Source organism: Eriocheir sinensis, chromosome 67 (genome assembly GCF_024679095.1).
Source record: "Eriocheir sinensis breed Jianghai 21 chromosome 67, ASM2467909v1, whole genome shotgun sequence".
Taxonomy (NCBI): Eukaryota; Metazoa; Arthropoda; class Malacostraca; order Decapoda; family Varunidae; genus Eriocheir; species Eriocheir sinensis.
The window spans coordinates 4,983,014-4,996,370 of NC_066575.1; the positions used below are offsets into that span (position 1 = coordinate 4,983,014).

The 13,357-nt window shown below is 40.2% G+C and overlaps 1 protein-coding gene across 8 annotated transcripts in view; it reads left to right on the forward strand.

Annotated features, from left to right (window-relative positions):
• The window catches only part of LOC126987966 (mucin-19-like), a 207,597-nt gene that overhangs the window by 81,065 nt on the left and 113,175 nt on the right, over positions 1–13,357 (forward strand). For all 8 annotated transcript variants that reach the window (XM_050845640.1, XM_050845638.1, XM_050845646.1 and 5 more), the window contains one exon: positions 8,848–8,908. In XM_050845640.1, the coding sequence (XP_050701597.1) occupies positions 8,885–8,908 (24 nt within the window). In that variant the 5' untranslated portion in view covers positions 8,848–8,884. The remainder of the gene's footprint in view (positions 1–8,847; positions 8,909–13,357) is intronic.

The following is a 13,357-nucleotide window of genomic DNA, read 5'->3' on the forward strand; positions in this document are numbered from 1 at the left end:
TGGACTCCTGTTGCTCTCTCTCTCTCTCTCTCTCTCTCTCTCTCTCTCTCTCTCTCTCTCTCTCTCTCTGTTCATCTCTGTATATTTTTCCTCCTTCCATTCCTTCCCTCTTTCCTGTTTCCATCTTTCCTTATTTTTCTGTCTTTTTCCCTCCTCCCCTCCATCTTTCTCACTCTCTTTCCCTCTCCTCATCTCTCCCTCTGTCCTTCTCTTCACCTTCCTTCCTTTCATCCCCTCCTCTTTCCCTTCTCTTTCCATCTTTCCAGGTTGTATTTTTTTCCTCCTCCCCTCCTTCTTTCTCTCCCTGTGTCCCTCTCTCCTTCTCTCTCCTTCTCTCCTCGGCATTCTTCCCTCCTTCTATCCCTCTCACTTTCTCATCTGCCCTCTATTTTTTTTCCTTCTTCCATCCCTCTCTCTCTCTCTCTCCCTTTCACTTTCTCTTCATCTGTCCTCTGTATTTTTTCCTATTTCCATCCCTCTCTCTCTCATTTTCTTCCCTTTCCTTCTCTCTCCCTTTAACTTCACCTTTATCCGTCTATCCATCCATCCTTCCCTCCATACATCTTTCTCTCCCTTCTCTTATATTCCTTTATCCATCAACCCCTTTCCCTCTCCCCCTCCCTTATCCATCTCTCTTTTCCTCTCCCCATACGTTTCTCATGTGTTCCTTCTCCTCCTTCTCTCTAACTTTCCTTTCCGCTCTCCATTCATTTCTCATGCCTCTCCCCCCCCCTCCCCCCCCCACTCCCGCCACGCCCTCCTCACCTGTCCTCCTCGCCTTCACACCTGTTCATACCTGGGCTGCGAGAACATTGAACCCCACCGTATTATTTTGTCTATCGAAAGCGCAACAAAAAAGGAATTCGGGTCAGGTTAGGAGATGGGGCGCTGGAGAACTTAGGTTAGTTATAAAAATAATAGAATAGCAATGAACCAGTGAGTGTGCCAGAAAGGGTAAATTGAGGCAGGCGTGTGTTGCTTTGGCGATGTAAGCTATTGGGAGTTAGCTGAAAGGAGGAGAGAGTACAGGGGTAAGAAATGAGATGTGAAACTGGGACACGATAACAGTGGAAGGATTTATGTGCCAGAGAGTGCCATGTGTCTGAAAGGCATATATAAGATCAGACAGGCGTGTGTTGCTTTGGAGATATAAGCTATTGGGAGTTAGCGCAAAGGAGGAGAGAGTACAGGGGCAAGGAATGAGATATGAAGGGGTACGAGAAACAATGGAAGGATCTATGTGCCAGAGAGTGTCATGTGTCAAAGGCATATATGAGATCAGACAGGCATGTATGATCTACCTTATCGTCACCTTCGTAAACAAAGCGTCATTATTTTCTACTTTACAGGAAATCAGAAAAAAAATGTCATCATCTCACTTGTCTTTAGATTTAGGCAGAAATGAAAAGGCCAATTCTTGAACACTCAAACCCTGAATGACGATGAGGGCAAGTATACAATAATGGGCGTCGCATGTTGAAAAATCGATGTAAACAAAAACCTGGAAATAGCTGAAAAATGACTTAGGCGATTATTTTAAGAGGGTGACGATATATTTGTAGATGATTAGAAGAGGACAGCGAAGAAGAAAACAGATGACACATGAGAAAGAGTCAGTGGAGAGATTTGTGTGCCAAAGAGAGATATAGTGAATTCAGGCTTATATGAAATACTTTAGATTTGCAGGCAGTGGATTGTGTTACCTCAGGAGAGTACACCCGAAATTGACCCCTCTTTCGGCCACCTCTTTGGATTCTTTTTTAGGAGCAGCGAGTAGCGTTTTTTTTTTATTATTGTTTCCTTTTTTGTGCCCTTGAGCTGTCTCCTTTGTTGTAAAGAGAAAAAGAGAGAGAGAGAGAGAGAGAGAGAGAGAGAGAGAGAGAGAGAGAGAGAGAGAGAGAGAGAGAGAGAGAGAGAGATAAATAGAGAGACTTTATACGTTAGAAAGTTAAGTCATATATGTATTACTTTGGATTTAGCGGTTATCAAGTATTTTACCTGAGAAGAAAGTACAATGATAAAAAAAAATTGGAAAAAAAATACCTGAGCATGAGCAGGTGTATCAGTGAAAGACCTTGCGTGTTAGAAAGCGAAAGTTAAGTCATATATGTATTACTTCGAATTTAGCGGTTATCAAGTATTTTACCTGAGAAGAAAGTACAATGAAAAAAAAATTGGAAAAAAAAATACCTGAGCATGAGCAGGTGTATCAGTGAAAGACCTTGCGTGTTAGAAAGCGAAAGTGAAGACATATGTATTTCTTCGGATTGCAGTGATTAAGTGTGTTACCTGAGAAGAAAGTAAAGAGGTACAAAAATAAAATATAAAACTATCTGGACCATGAGTAGGAATATTGATAGCAGACCTTTGGTGCCAGAAAGATTATATTGGGTTAAACATTTATTTATATATGAATGAGTTGACGGAAAGGCCATAAGTGTATAAAAAAAAGCTGAATAAAACCTATTTGGAGCATGAGTGGGAGTCATATAGGAAGATCTTGTGTTAGTAAAGGTTATTTCAGGTAGCATCATCATATTCCTCCTCCTCCTCCTTATCATCATCATCATCATCCTGTAATATTCTCAACAGGACATCAATCTCTCCCAAGCGTCTCTGTTAGTCTTTATTCTGCGCTTCTAGTCTTCAATTTTAATATACACCTTTCTTAATCTTTAATTTTTTTGTTGTTGTTGTTGTTGGTTTTATTTCATCCCCATTGCCTCTCTCCCACACCTAACGGCCCTGACCTAACTGAATTTACGTGTACAGCATAAGGACTCACAAAACAACGGATGATGGCGTAAAGTAAATGTGTGTTTATTCAATTTTCCTTTATTTTTCTAACCTGGATTTTGATTGGCAGGTGTGCGTGTGTTACTGTACAGGCGTAAGGGACAATGGGTGAGGAGCATGAGTGGAAATATATATGAATGTAACTCTAAGACGTCGTGTATATGTAGCAAAAAGAGCAAAGAAACTGTGGAATGTGGTGGGGGGGAAGTGGGGTGAAGAATGTCAGGAATTACTCTAAGGGAACCACACGCTAAGTATCGAGGAAGGGACGCTAGGAACGATAAATTTTTTTTTTTTTTTTTTTTTTTGCAGCTAAGGAGACAGTTCAAGGGCGTAAAGAAAAATATATAAAAAAAAGCCCGCTTCTCACTTAAATGGCATTCTTCTCTTCCTACGTACCTATATACATACGTTACCATCTTCATCAACCTGTATCATTCCACTGCAGGACATAATTATACCTCTTTTAAATCTCTCAAACATATCCATTACTGTAGTTTCTGTTTAGCGATTTTTTTCTTTCCTTTTTTTACATATAACTCTTGGTCTGCCTCTTTCTACTGCAAAAATAATGAAGAAAGGAATAATTAAAGAAAACTAACTAAACATTCACATACACTTTACACCCATCACCCAACGGTATATTAGAATCACTACCATGCTATCATTAACCTTCACTACTATATTGCAACATGGAAGGAGAGAGAGGTAGAAGTCAGTCCGTGGGTAGAGGCGTTATGGCGAGGTGAAACAGGCTTAAAAAACACTCGAACATCCACCACACCAGAGAACACTACCACCAGGCGAGCAAACACACGGGCCGCACCATCAACACAGCGGGAACACGTGGGTCTGCTCCGCTGCCTAACTGCGCACATGGGGCCTGATGAGAGGACAAGAGCTCTGGCCGCGTTGAGATTAAGGATGAAGAGGAATTGGTTGTGCGAGAGTTTATGTTTTGGGTATTTTGATTATTATTCTCTTTTTTAACTGCACACACTGAGAGCTTGACGAAAGGACAAAAAAGAGCTCTGGCCGCGTTGAGATGAAGGAGGAAGACGAATTAGTTTTGCTAGAGTTTATGTTTGGCGTTTCTTGATTATTACTTTCTTTTTTAACTGAACGCACTGAGAGCTTGATGGAAGGACAAAGAAGAGAAGCCTTTTATTTTTACATCAAAGGAGGCAGCTCAAGGGCACAAAAAAAGGAAACAATAATAAAAAAAGCCCGCTACTCGCTTCTCCTAAAAAGAATCCAAGGAGGTGGCCGAAAGAGGGGTCAATTTCGGGAGGAGAGGTGTCCTGATACCCCTCCTGTTAGCCTGGAGAAGTAAAGACGAGAAGTTGAAGACGAAATTGTTGAGAGACATTTACATTTGAAGTATCTGAAGCATTAATAAGGAGGCTTGGATGTGTAATTGGAGAAAGGTACAGAGAGCTTGAAGGAAGGAAAAAGGAAAGAAGCCTGGTAACGTAAAGATAAAAAAGTTGAAGACGAATTGGTTGAGTTTACATTTGAAGCATCTGAAGCATTAATAAGGAGGCTTGGATGTTTAATTGGAGAAAGGTACAGAGAGCTTGATGGAAGGACAAAGAAGAGAAGCCTGGGGAAGTAAAGACGAGAAGTTGAAAACGAAATGGTTAAGAGACGTTTACATTTGAAGCATCTGAAGCATTAATAAGGAGGATTGGATCACAAGACGACGGGAGGCACTTGGCTGTTTGAGTACCTGATGAAACAAAAGTCGAGGGTAGTTAAGAAAATGGAAAACTTGGGTGTAGATTTAAACGTTGCGAAATGGATTTGTAGTGTACCATAATTATTGTAGTGGTGTGTAGTCCTGTGTAGTGGAGTGTATTGGAGTATAACGTAGTGCAGTTTGCTGTGATTTATATACACAGTGTATTTGTAACCTAATCCATGTATGAGTCATGAATTATAGGGACAAAAAGGAGCACTAGTGATAGCTCAATTTAATGACAAATGGTAACACACACACACACACACACACACACACACACACACACACACACACACACACACACACACAAGAGCTTTACATTCATCACAATAGCCACGTGACTCCTTAACGTGACACAGTTTCTGGCACAATCTGGTGAATCAAGTCGACAAAGTGACGTGTTGGGTTGTATTGTGTTCTGTTGTGTTGCGGCGGCGGGCAGCGCGGATTTATAGTGAGCGCGGGGGGGGGGATGGAGGAGGCATGGGCACACATTAACTGCATCTCACTCAACCTTTCAACCTTTTTCAGTGGCATCTTTTATTACTAACCCTCAGAAAAGGAAAGAAAAATGTAGTTATGAAGGAAAATAGAGAAAGAAGGGACGGGGGGGGGGGTTGAGGGAAGGCATGGGCACTCACTAACTGCATCCCACTCAACCTTTTTCAGTGGCATCTTTTATTACTAACGCTCAGAAGAAGAAAGAAAAATGTAGTTATTGTGACGGCAGATACAGAAAGAACGGAGGAAAAATAAAATAATGAAAGTAAGCAAGTATGGAAGAGGGACATTTTGTATAACATAAAAGAAGAGAGTATATATTAAAGACAAAGAGAAAATTGAGGAAAAATGAAGAAGCTGAAGCAGAAGAAAAACAAGAAGAGTAAAAACAAGAAGAACAAGAACAAAAACAATAACAACAACAACAAATAGGAGACAGACCAAAAAAGAAATGACAACACGAGGAAGAGATACAAAAGAAAAGACTGCTGAAAGATAGTAAAAAAAAAAAAAAGGACAGCACGAGAGAGACCAGTCGAAATAGGAAAAAAAAAAAAACAAGATAAAGATTCCTGCGGCTCCAACACGTGACGCCTCCTGGCAACACGAGACTACAACAAAACGAGGCAGCAACAGCAACAGCAACAGCAACAGCAGGCGTGTGGATAATGGTCAGACAAATACAAGTGGAGAGCATTGGCCCAGCGCTAAGAACCGTCCGTCACCCCTGCCGTTGGTTAAATATATGGACGAGAAAAGGAGACTCCCCGAAATGTTACCGGCTTCATCTCTTAGTCTGTATAAATTAGCCGTTTACTCTCAAATATTTCAAGGCTTTCACACCCACATTTGAGCCTTCGTAGAGGTTGGTGGGCATCTCCTTGGGTAGTTTTATGAGCCTAGTGCTAGTTTGACAAGGCTTCTGCACTGTGAATATCAAAAATACTCATTAGAACCCGAATTATCTCCTTTGTGCCCTTTGGATAATATTGTTGTGAGAGCTGAAAGCGTCAGAAAATACGAGCTTGTCTCTGAACCGAATGCAACCGTGATAGCAGAATGAAGGGAAGAATAGGAAGACGAAGAAAGGTAATAAGGAGGGAGAGAGAAACAACCGAAAGTGGACATATCGAAGAGAAGGAGAGGAAGGATAGGAAGGATAGGAAGACGAAGAAACGTAATAAGATGCGATCCAAGACTAAAATCGCTCTTGTAGGAGAACGAAAGGAAGGAGAGAAAAAGAAGAAAACCAAAAACCGAGCGAGAACAGTGCAGGGAGGAAGCAAAGTAAGAAAACGATGATAAAAACAGGATAAGAGAGAGAGAGAGAGAGAGAGAGACAGAAACGCCAACCCATACTCTGACAGGGGGCGGGGATCCATTAGTGATAATAACCACGAAGATAAGAAAGGGAATGGTGGCCGGTAATGTTCTTCCCTTTGAGTCCTGCCGCCCTTAACCAAAGCCTTTAACCCTTGCCTGGAGTGACTGGCGGATGGCGGCTTGTGGTGGTGTGAAGAGGAGGAGGAGGAGGAGGAGGAGGAGAGAGCAAGAAGATAATGAGGAGTAAAAGGAGGAGGAGGAAGAAGAAGAAGAAGAAGAAAAAGAACAAGAAGAACAAGAAGAAGAAAGAGGAAAGAGAAAGGAAAAGGAGAGGAAATGGAAAACGAAGAGAAGACGAATGAGGAGGAGAAAAACAAAAAGGAAAAGGAGAACTTGGATGAAAAGAATGAAATGAGAAAAGGAAATGGAGGAGGAAGAGAAGGGAAGAAGAGGAGGAGAACCTGATATCCCTAAAGAAGAGGAAGAAGGGGAAGAATTCTATGAAACAAGATAAGAGAAGAAGGATGGAAGAAAGAAGAGTAGGAGAGAAAAAAAGATGAAGAGAAGAGAAATGCGAAGGAAGAGGAAAAGAAAGAGAAGGAAAACTGGATATCAATGAAGAATGGGAAGGATATATTTTGGAGCGATGGAAGAGAAGGATGAAGGATAGAGGGAATATTGTGGATGGGAGAAGAATAGACACAAAAAATATATATATTAGCAAAACCAGGAGACAACAGAGAATGGAAGAGAGGAGGGAAGAAGGATACTTAGCTTGATGTTGCATTGTGGGTATGACCTTCAAACGTGACCTGGTGACCTTAATTGCTAAAGTGAGCCAGAGGGAAACAAAACCAGCTTGTCCTCGTCCTTGAATGTTGAGGGAAGCACCAGAAAGCAGATCTTAGTGCGATGCAGACAGGGACGAAATATTTGACTTGATGTGTGTGGATAAGAAGAGGGAGTCGAGAGATGGAAGGAGATAGAGGGGGAAGAGGGAGGAAAAATAGTAGATGAAGGAAAAGTAGTAGTGTTAGTAGAAGAAAAGTAGAATTAGAAGGAGAACAAGAACAAGAAAAAGAAGAAGAGGAGAGGGTAGAGGAAAGGTCACAAGGGTATACGAGGTAGGGAATGGAGAGAAGAGAGGGAGGGTGGGAGAGAAGGCGGGAAGGGAGGGGGGGGGGGGGCATGGAGGAGAAAGAAAAGGTGCGAAGGGAAAGGTGGTTTGAAGGATAAAAGGTTCCTGGGGACGGCTGAAAGGGGCTGAAGAGGAGAGGAAACTTTACACGGACAACACAGCATGGCAAACAGACCTCAAGGAACATCTGAAGACACAAAAAGCTTATAAAAACACTAATAATGAAAAGTAAAGAGAGAGTTGGAGAATTAAAAAATGCAATAAGATTAGATAGAAGAGTTCGCCGTTACATTGACTAGCTTGTTGTTAAGGCTACGAAAATACAGGTAACTCTAATATACAACTAATATACAACCTCGTAAGGCCCGTCTGTTATCACCCTTCATCAGCATTGACTCTTATCACTGAGCGCTTAGGCTGTCCAAGGGTTGCTCTCTCACCTTCTCCCCACCCGCCCCCTCCCCTACCGTGTGCTCGCTGGCTGACCCTGACCCCTCCCCCCCACTCCACACACACACACACCTGGCTCTGTCCCACCTGTGCCATTCCTGAATACTAATCATCTCGCAGACACAACTCAGACGTTCATTTGTGGTGTTTGACTCGTTACCCCATGGTGCTTTTTATGCGTCTTTGATTCGCTATTTGTCTTTTTTTTTGTGTGTGTGTTAAAACATGTGTGAGTATTATAAAATTAGTCTGTGTTTCTTGTCGTTTTATCTTGTCATCGAGGTGTGTGCTTGTGTTTGTACAAGTCGTTTGGTATTGATTGTATTTATTCGTCGTTTTTTATTCATTTTCTCTCCATTTTTTGACCCAACTTGATTGTTCTCAGATGTTTATTATTATATGATATTATAACTAAAATATCTCTCTTCCAGATTGTAATATTTTCTTGTTTATGTTTTTTTTTCGTTTTGTTTTGTTTTTTTGTTGTAAATAATATCCTCTTGACTTGTTAATTCGGTTATTATTATTATTGTTATTATTATTATTATTATTATTATTATTATTATTATTATTATTATTATTATTATTATTATTATTATTATTATTATTATTATTATTATTATTATTATTATTATTATTATTATTATTGTTGTTGTTGTTGTTGTTGTTGTTGTTGTTGTTGTTGTTGTTGTTGCTGTTGTTGTTGTTATTGTTGTTATTATCATTATTAGTCCTATTACTAGCTACTAATATTGATCTTTTTAGTGAATGTTGCACTTTTTCCATTGCTACCTTTTGGGGTCCTGAGCCAAAAATCACACTCGTCACTATTTTCTAACTCATGCACGTAACATCGAAGTGCCTCCTGTCTGACCCCCCTCTTTCTCTCCCCCTTCAGAGTGGCGGTGAGCTGCGGCCGCCCCCCCGCCGCCGCCATGACCTGCCACCTCACCCCCACCGTGAGTACCCGCCATGAGTCCTTTACCTCAGTGCATGACGCTAGTATTCACCCATTTCCTCCGTGTTGGGCTGCATTCATTCATACACTCATTGGCCTCCTTTATTTGTGGATATCTTGGCGTGCTTTTGTTTCTTTCAGTGAGTAACCCATACACTCTCTTTTTTGTATTTCTTCTTCTTTTTCTTTTCTTTCTTCTTCTTCTTCTTCTTCTTCTTCTTCTTCTTCTTCTTCTTCTTCTTCTTCTTCTTCTTCTTCTTCTTCTTCTTCTTCTTCTTCTTCTTCTTCATCTTCATCATTTCTTTCTCCTTCTTCTTCGTCTTGTTATATTTTTTTTTTATTTCTACCCTCGTGTATGGCATTATAGTCTTAATTCCTACTATTACTACTACTACTATACTACTACTACTACTACTACTACTACTACCACTACTTCTACTACTACCACTACTTCTACTACTACTACTGCATATTTTACAGTCTGAATCGTGTCTATTCCTTCAAAGTTCTTTATTTATACCTCAGTGAATGGTTCTAGCCTTCGCCCCTTTTCTTCTTCTTGTCCTACCCTATATTTTTATCCTCCACACATATCGCTTCCATTAATGTATTTTGCGTTTATTTACTCCTGTTTGTGCATCAGTTTGTGTAACCGACTCCCTTTCACGCTCTTTAGCTATTCCTTTCTGTGTTATGATCATGTGTCTTTTGTTGCTTCTCATTTTTATATATTTTCTATCCTCCGTTTGTGGCGTTTTGTTAGATATGGTTCACTAAGTAGCTAACCCAGTATTAAGTTGTCATGTATATTTAGCCTTTTTCCTAGTTTATGTATCCAAACTTTCTTATTATTAAACATTCATTCATTTCACCTAATCTTGTAGCTGTCTAGTTTATGTACACAAACTTTCTTATTATTAAACATTCATTCATTTCACCTAATCTTGTAGCTGTCTAGTTTATGTATACAAACTTTCTTATTATTAAACATTCATTCATTTCACCTAATATTGTATGTCTGTTCTTATCTGCTCACTAAGTAACCAAATCACTCTCAAAATGGCTAGTCTCCCAAGTGATGTTTCTTGATTGGTTTTTCGTTTTCCCTCTTCAGTGCTAACCCTCCGAGTGAGTTGGGTGTAATTCTAGAGTCATACCTTAAGTTTCCTCAATTATTTCGTTGTGTGTGTTTCGTATAGTGCCCCTCTAATATACGTTCTGGTGTAAAGCGTGTTTCGTGTACGCCTCCTTTACCTACATCCATCTTAAAACGTCTCCAGGAAAAGGTTAGAAAAATTACCTGTGTCACCCGTCAAAACTGTCCATCTTCTATTACTCCTGCCCGCACCACGTTTTCTTTCGGCATTTTACTGGTAGCTGAGAAATTACTGCACCTCGCATGGATATATTTTTTGAGTTACACAACATCACTAACTTGACATAGACGACAGTATAGTCTTAGAAATAAACAAGAAATATGCTGGGAAATAGATTGCCTGGGTGGTATTTTTCTGAAACATGGAAACTGACCAACCTGTCCTGCCTACCGTAACCTTCCCTGGAACGGTAAAATTATATTGCTGCTAGATTAGGAACTCCGCGGATAAAGAATGATTATACTAACCTAACCTGGCTGACTTACCTAACCTAAAATAACAACCTATCGCCGGTGAATCTATTGAAATCGCACCTAACCTTATTTGGCCTTTTCCGGAGGTAATTATGTACGAAACTCCACGCTGATCCAAAAATATATGAAAACAGAAAGTAATATATGTCGAGGACTGGCCAATATTTGTATTTTAGCTGGGAATACTTCGTGAAACAGCTGTATACTCTTTTATTTTGCTTGGTGAGGTAATACACACACACACACACACACACACACACACACACACACAAACACACACACACACACACACAGACACACACACACACACAGACATAACACATTTATGACAATAGATAGATAGATACAGACATACAGACAGCTGCAGGCAATGGAATGAGAGATTCGCGTAACCTTCATCCAGTTTCACAATCAAATCGGACACACACACACACACACACACACACACACACACACACAACCAAAAGTACATCCATTTTTCTATATAAAGTCACAATACGACACACACACACACACACACACACACACACACACACACACACACACACACACACACACACACACACACACACACACACACACACACACACACACACACACACACACACACAGATGTAGGCCTAAAAGTTGTACACGGAAGGTCATTTGGTTCAGCCTCGGGGTAAGGAAATTCCTCTCTTCTCCTCCTCCATTACCTCCTCCTCCTCCTCCTCCTCCTCCTCTCACCTTGCCCCACCTGCCCCATGCCCCTGCTCCTTCCCCATTCTCCTTACCTCAATACCTCCCTCCTCCTCCTCCTCCTCCTCCTCCTCCTCTTATTATTTTCTTCCTCCCCTCTCCCTCTTACCTCTTACTTCATCTCCTTCCCTCGTCCCTCACCTCTCTGTCTTTCTTTGTTAATTCTCCTTCAATCTCTCTCCCTCTCTCCTCCTTTCTCTTCTTTGTTTTTCCTCCTTCCTTCCTTCCTTCCTTCCTCCCCGGCGTTTTTCTTCTCTGTTCCTCCTTCTCCTCTTTTCTTCCTCTCCTCCTTCAGCTGTCTCCACTGTTTCTCCTTCTAGTACTCTTCCTATTCCTCTTTCCTCTTCCTCCTCTTTTTCTTCCCTCTTATTCACCTTAATTATTTCATTCTCTACATTTTATCTTTATCTTCACATTATCTTCCTATCTTTCTTCCTCCTCCTCATCCTCATCCTCATCCTCCTCATCATCATTCGTAAGGGCGGGTTGGAGTTTGCATTATAACCTTGAGAACGAGTTGAAATTTCTATTATTATTATTATTATTATTATTATTATTGGCATTCCTGTTGTTATTCTACTACTACTACTACTACTACTACTACTACTACTACTACTACTACTACCTTTACTATCACTATTCAAGACATACCATGGGAACACAATTCTCAGCCCCCCTCCTTCTCCTTCCCCTTTCCCCTCCCTTCCCTGTTCACCTTTCTTCCTCCGCCTCACCTGCAATTAATTTCACGCCAATTCCTTCACCTTCCGCCGCCGTGGCTGCTCAATTTCACGTCTTGAGTCTAAAAAGTGGGAATTTGTGTGCCTCATTTTTTTAGATAACACACACACACACACACACACACACACACACACACACACACACACACACACACACACACGCACAAAAAATAACAGTAATAAAGTAAAAACATAAACAAATAAAAGCTAGAAAACTAAAATTGATATAAAATAAAACATAACAAAATAGATTAATAGATGAATGAAAACTATAAGCATAATCAAATGGTGTTCTATTGATATCATGTGGAATACGTTCACACACACACACACACACACACACACACACACACACACACACACACACACACACACACATTCATTTTTTTCTATAAGGTTCATATTTTAGTCTAACTTTTTTTCATTCACGTTTTCTAGCAAATATAAATCCCTGTTATCCTTTTTTTTAGCGCTATCATGTTTTATTTTTATTTTTTTAGTTTCCACAGTTATGTAAGAGTTCACGGAGGGATAAAAACAAAAGCGACTCAACCTCATTAATAAAAGATCATTATTCTCAGTATTTGTGATAACTGTGGAGGAACTTTCGAGAACAAAAAAATTAAAGAAAACTCGCCTCATTAAAATACATGATGTTGATTCTCAGAGACTCACCGATCAGATTTCCGTGCAGGGTATTACGAAAGACTATATAATATTTTCCTCCTTTTGACTTGAATAATGTAGCAATAGTATTAACCGGAAAGACTTTATATATGCACACCACGTTATTCGCTTAGCCGCCACAACCACGGGCATTTTTTATTCATTATTGTTTTCTTTTTTTAACGCTCCTGCACTGTTCCTCTGCTGTAAATAAAAAAATAAAAAAAACGGCCAAACTCAAGGAGGTAAGCTGCTTCATCCCAGACAACACAATCTGCTCGTATGCACAGAAAAAAAAACTGAGCTGACGGGAAGAAGAAAAAGAATTAAGCATTGTCAAAATAATGATTGATGAAAATATTCTCGACTTTTGATGTTTTAAGGATTAAGAGGATGAGTTTTGTTTGCATGTCTATATAGTTTACAACCTTACGAAGCACTTTGTTACGTATGTCATTTTTATATGTGTTCTATTTTCTTCTTACAACAAAGGACACAGCTCAAGGGCACACAAAAAAGGAAACAATAATAAAAAAAAAGCCGGTTACTCGCTGCTCCTAAAAAGAATCCAAAGAGGTGGCCGAAAGAGGGGTCAGTTACGGGTTACTTGTCTAGTCTCTTGGAAAATGGTTACTGGGGTGAAAATCGTACACTGAGAAGCATTTTCCTGATGATT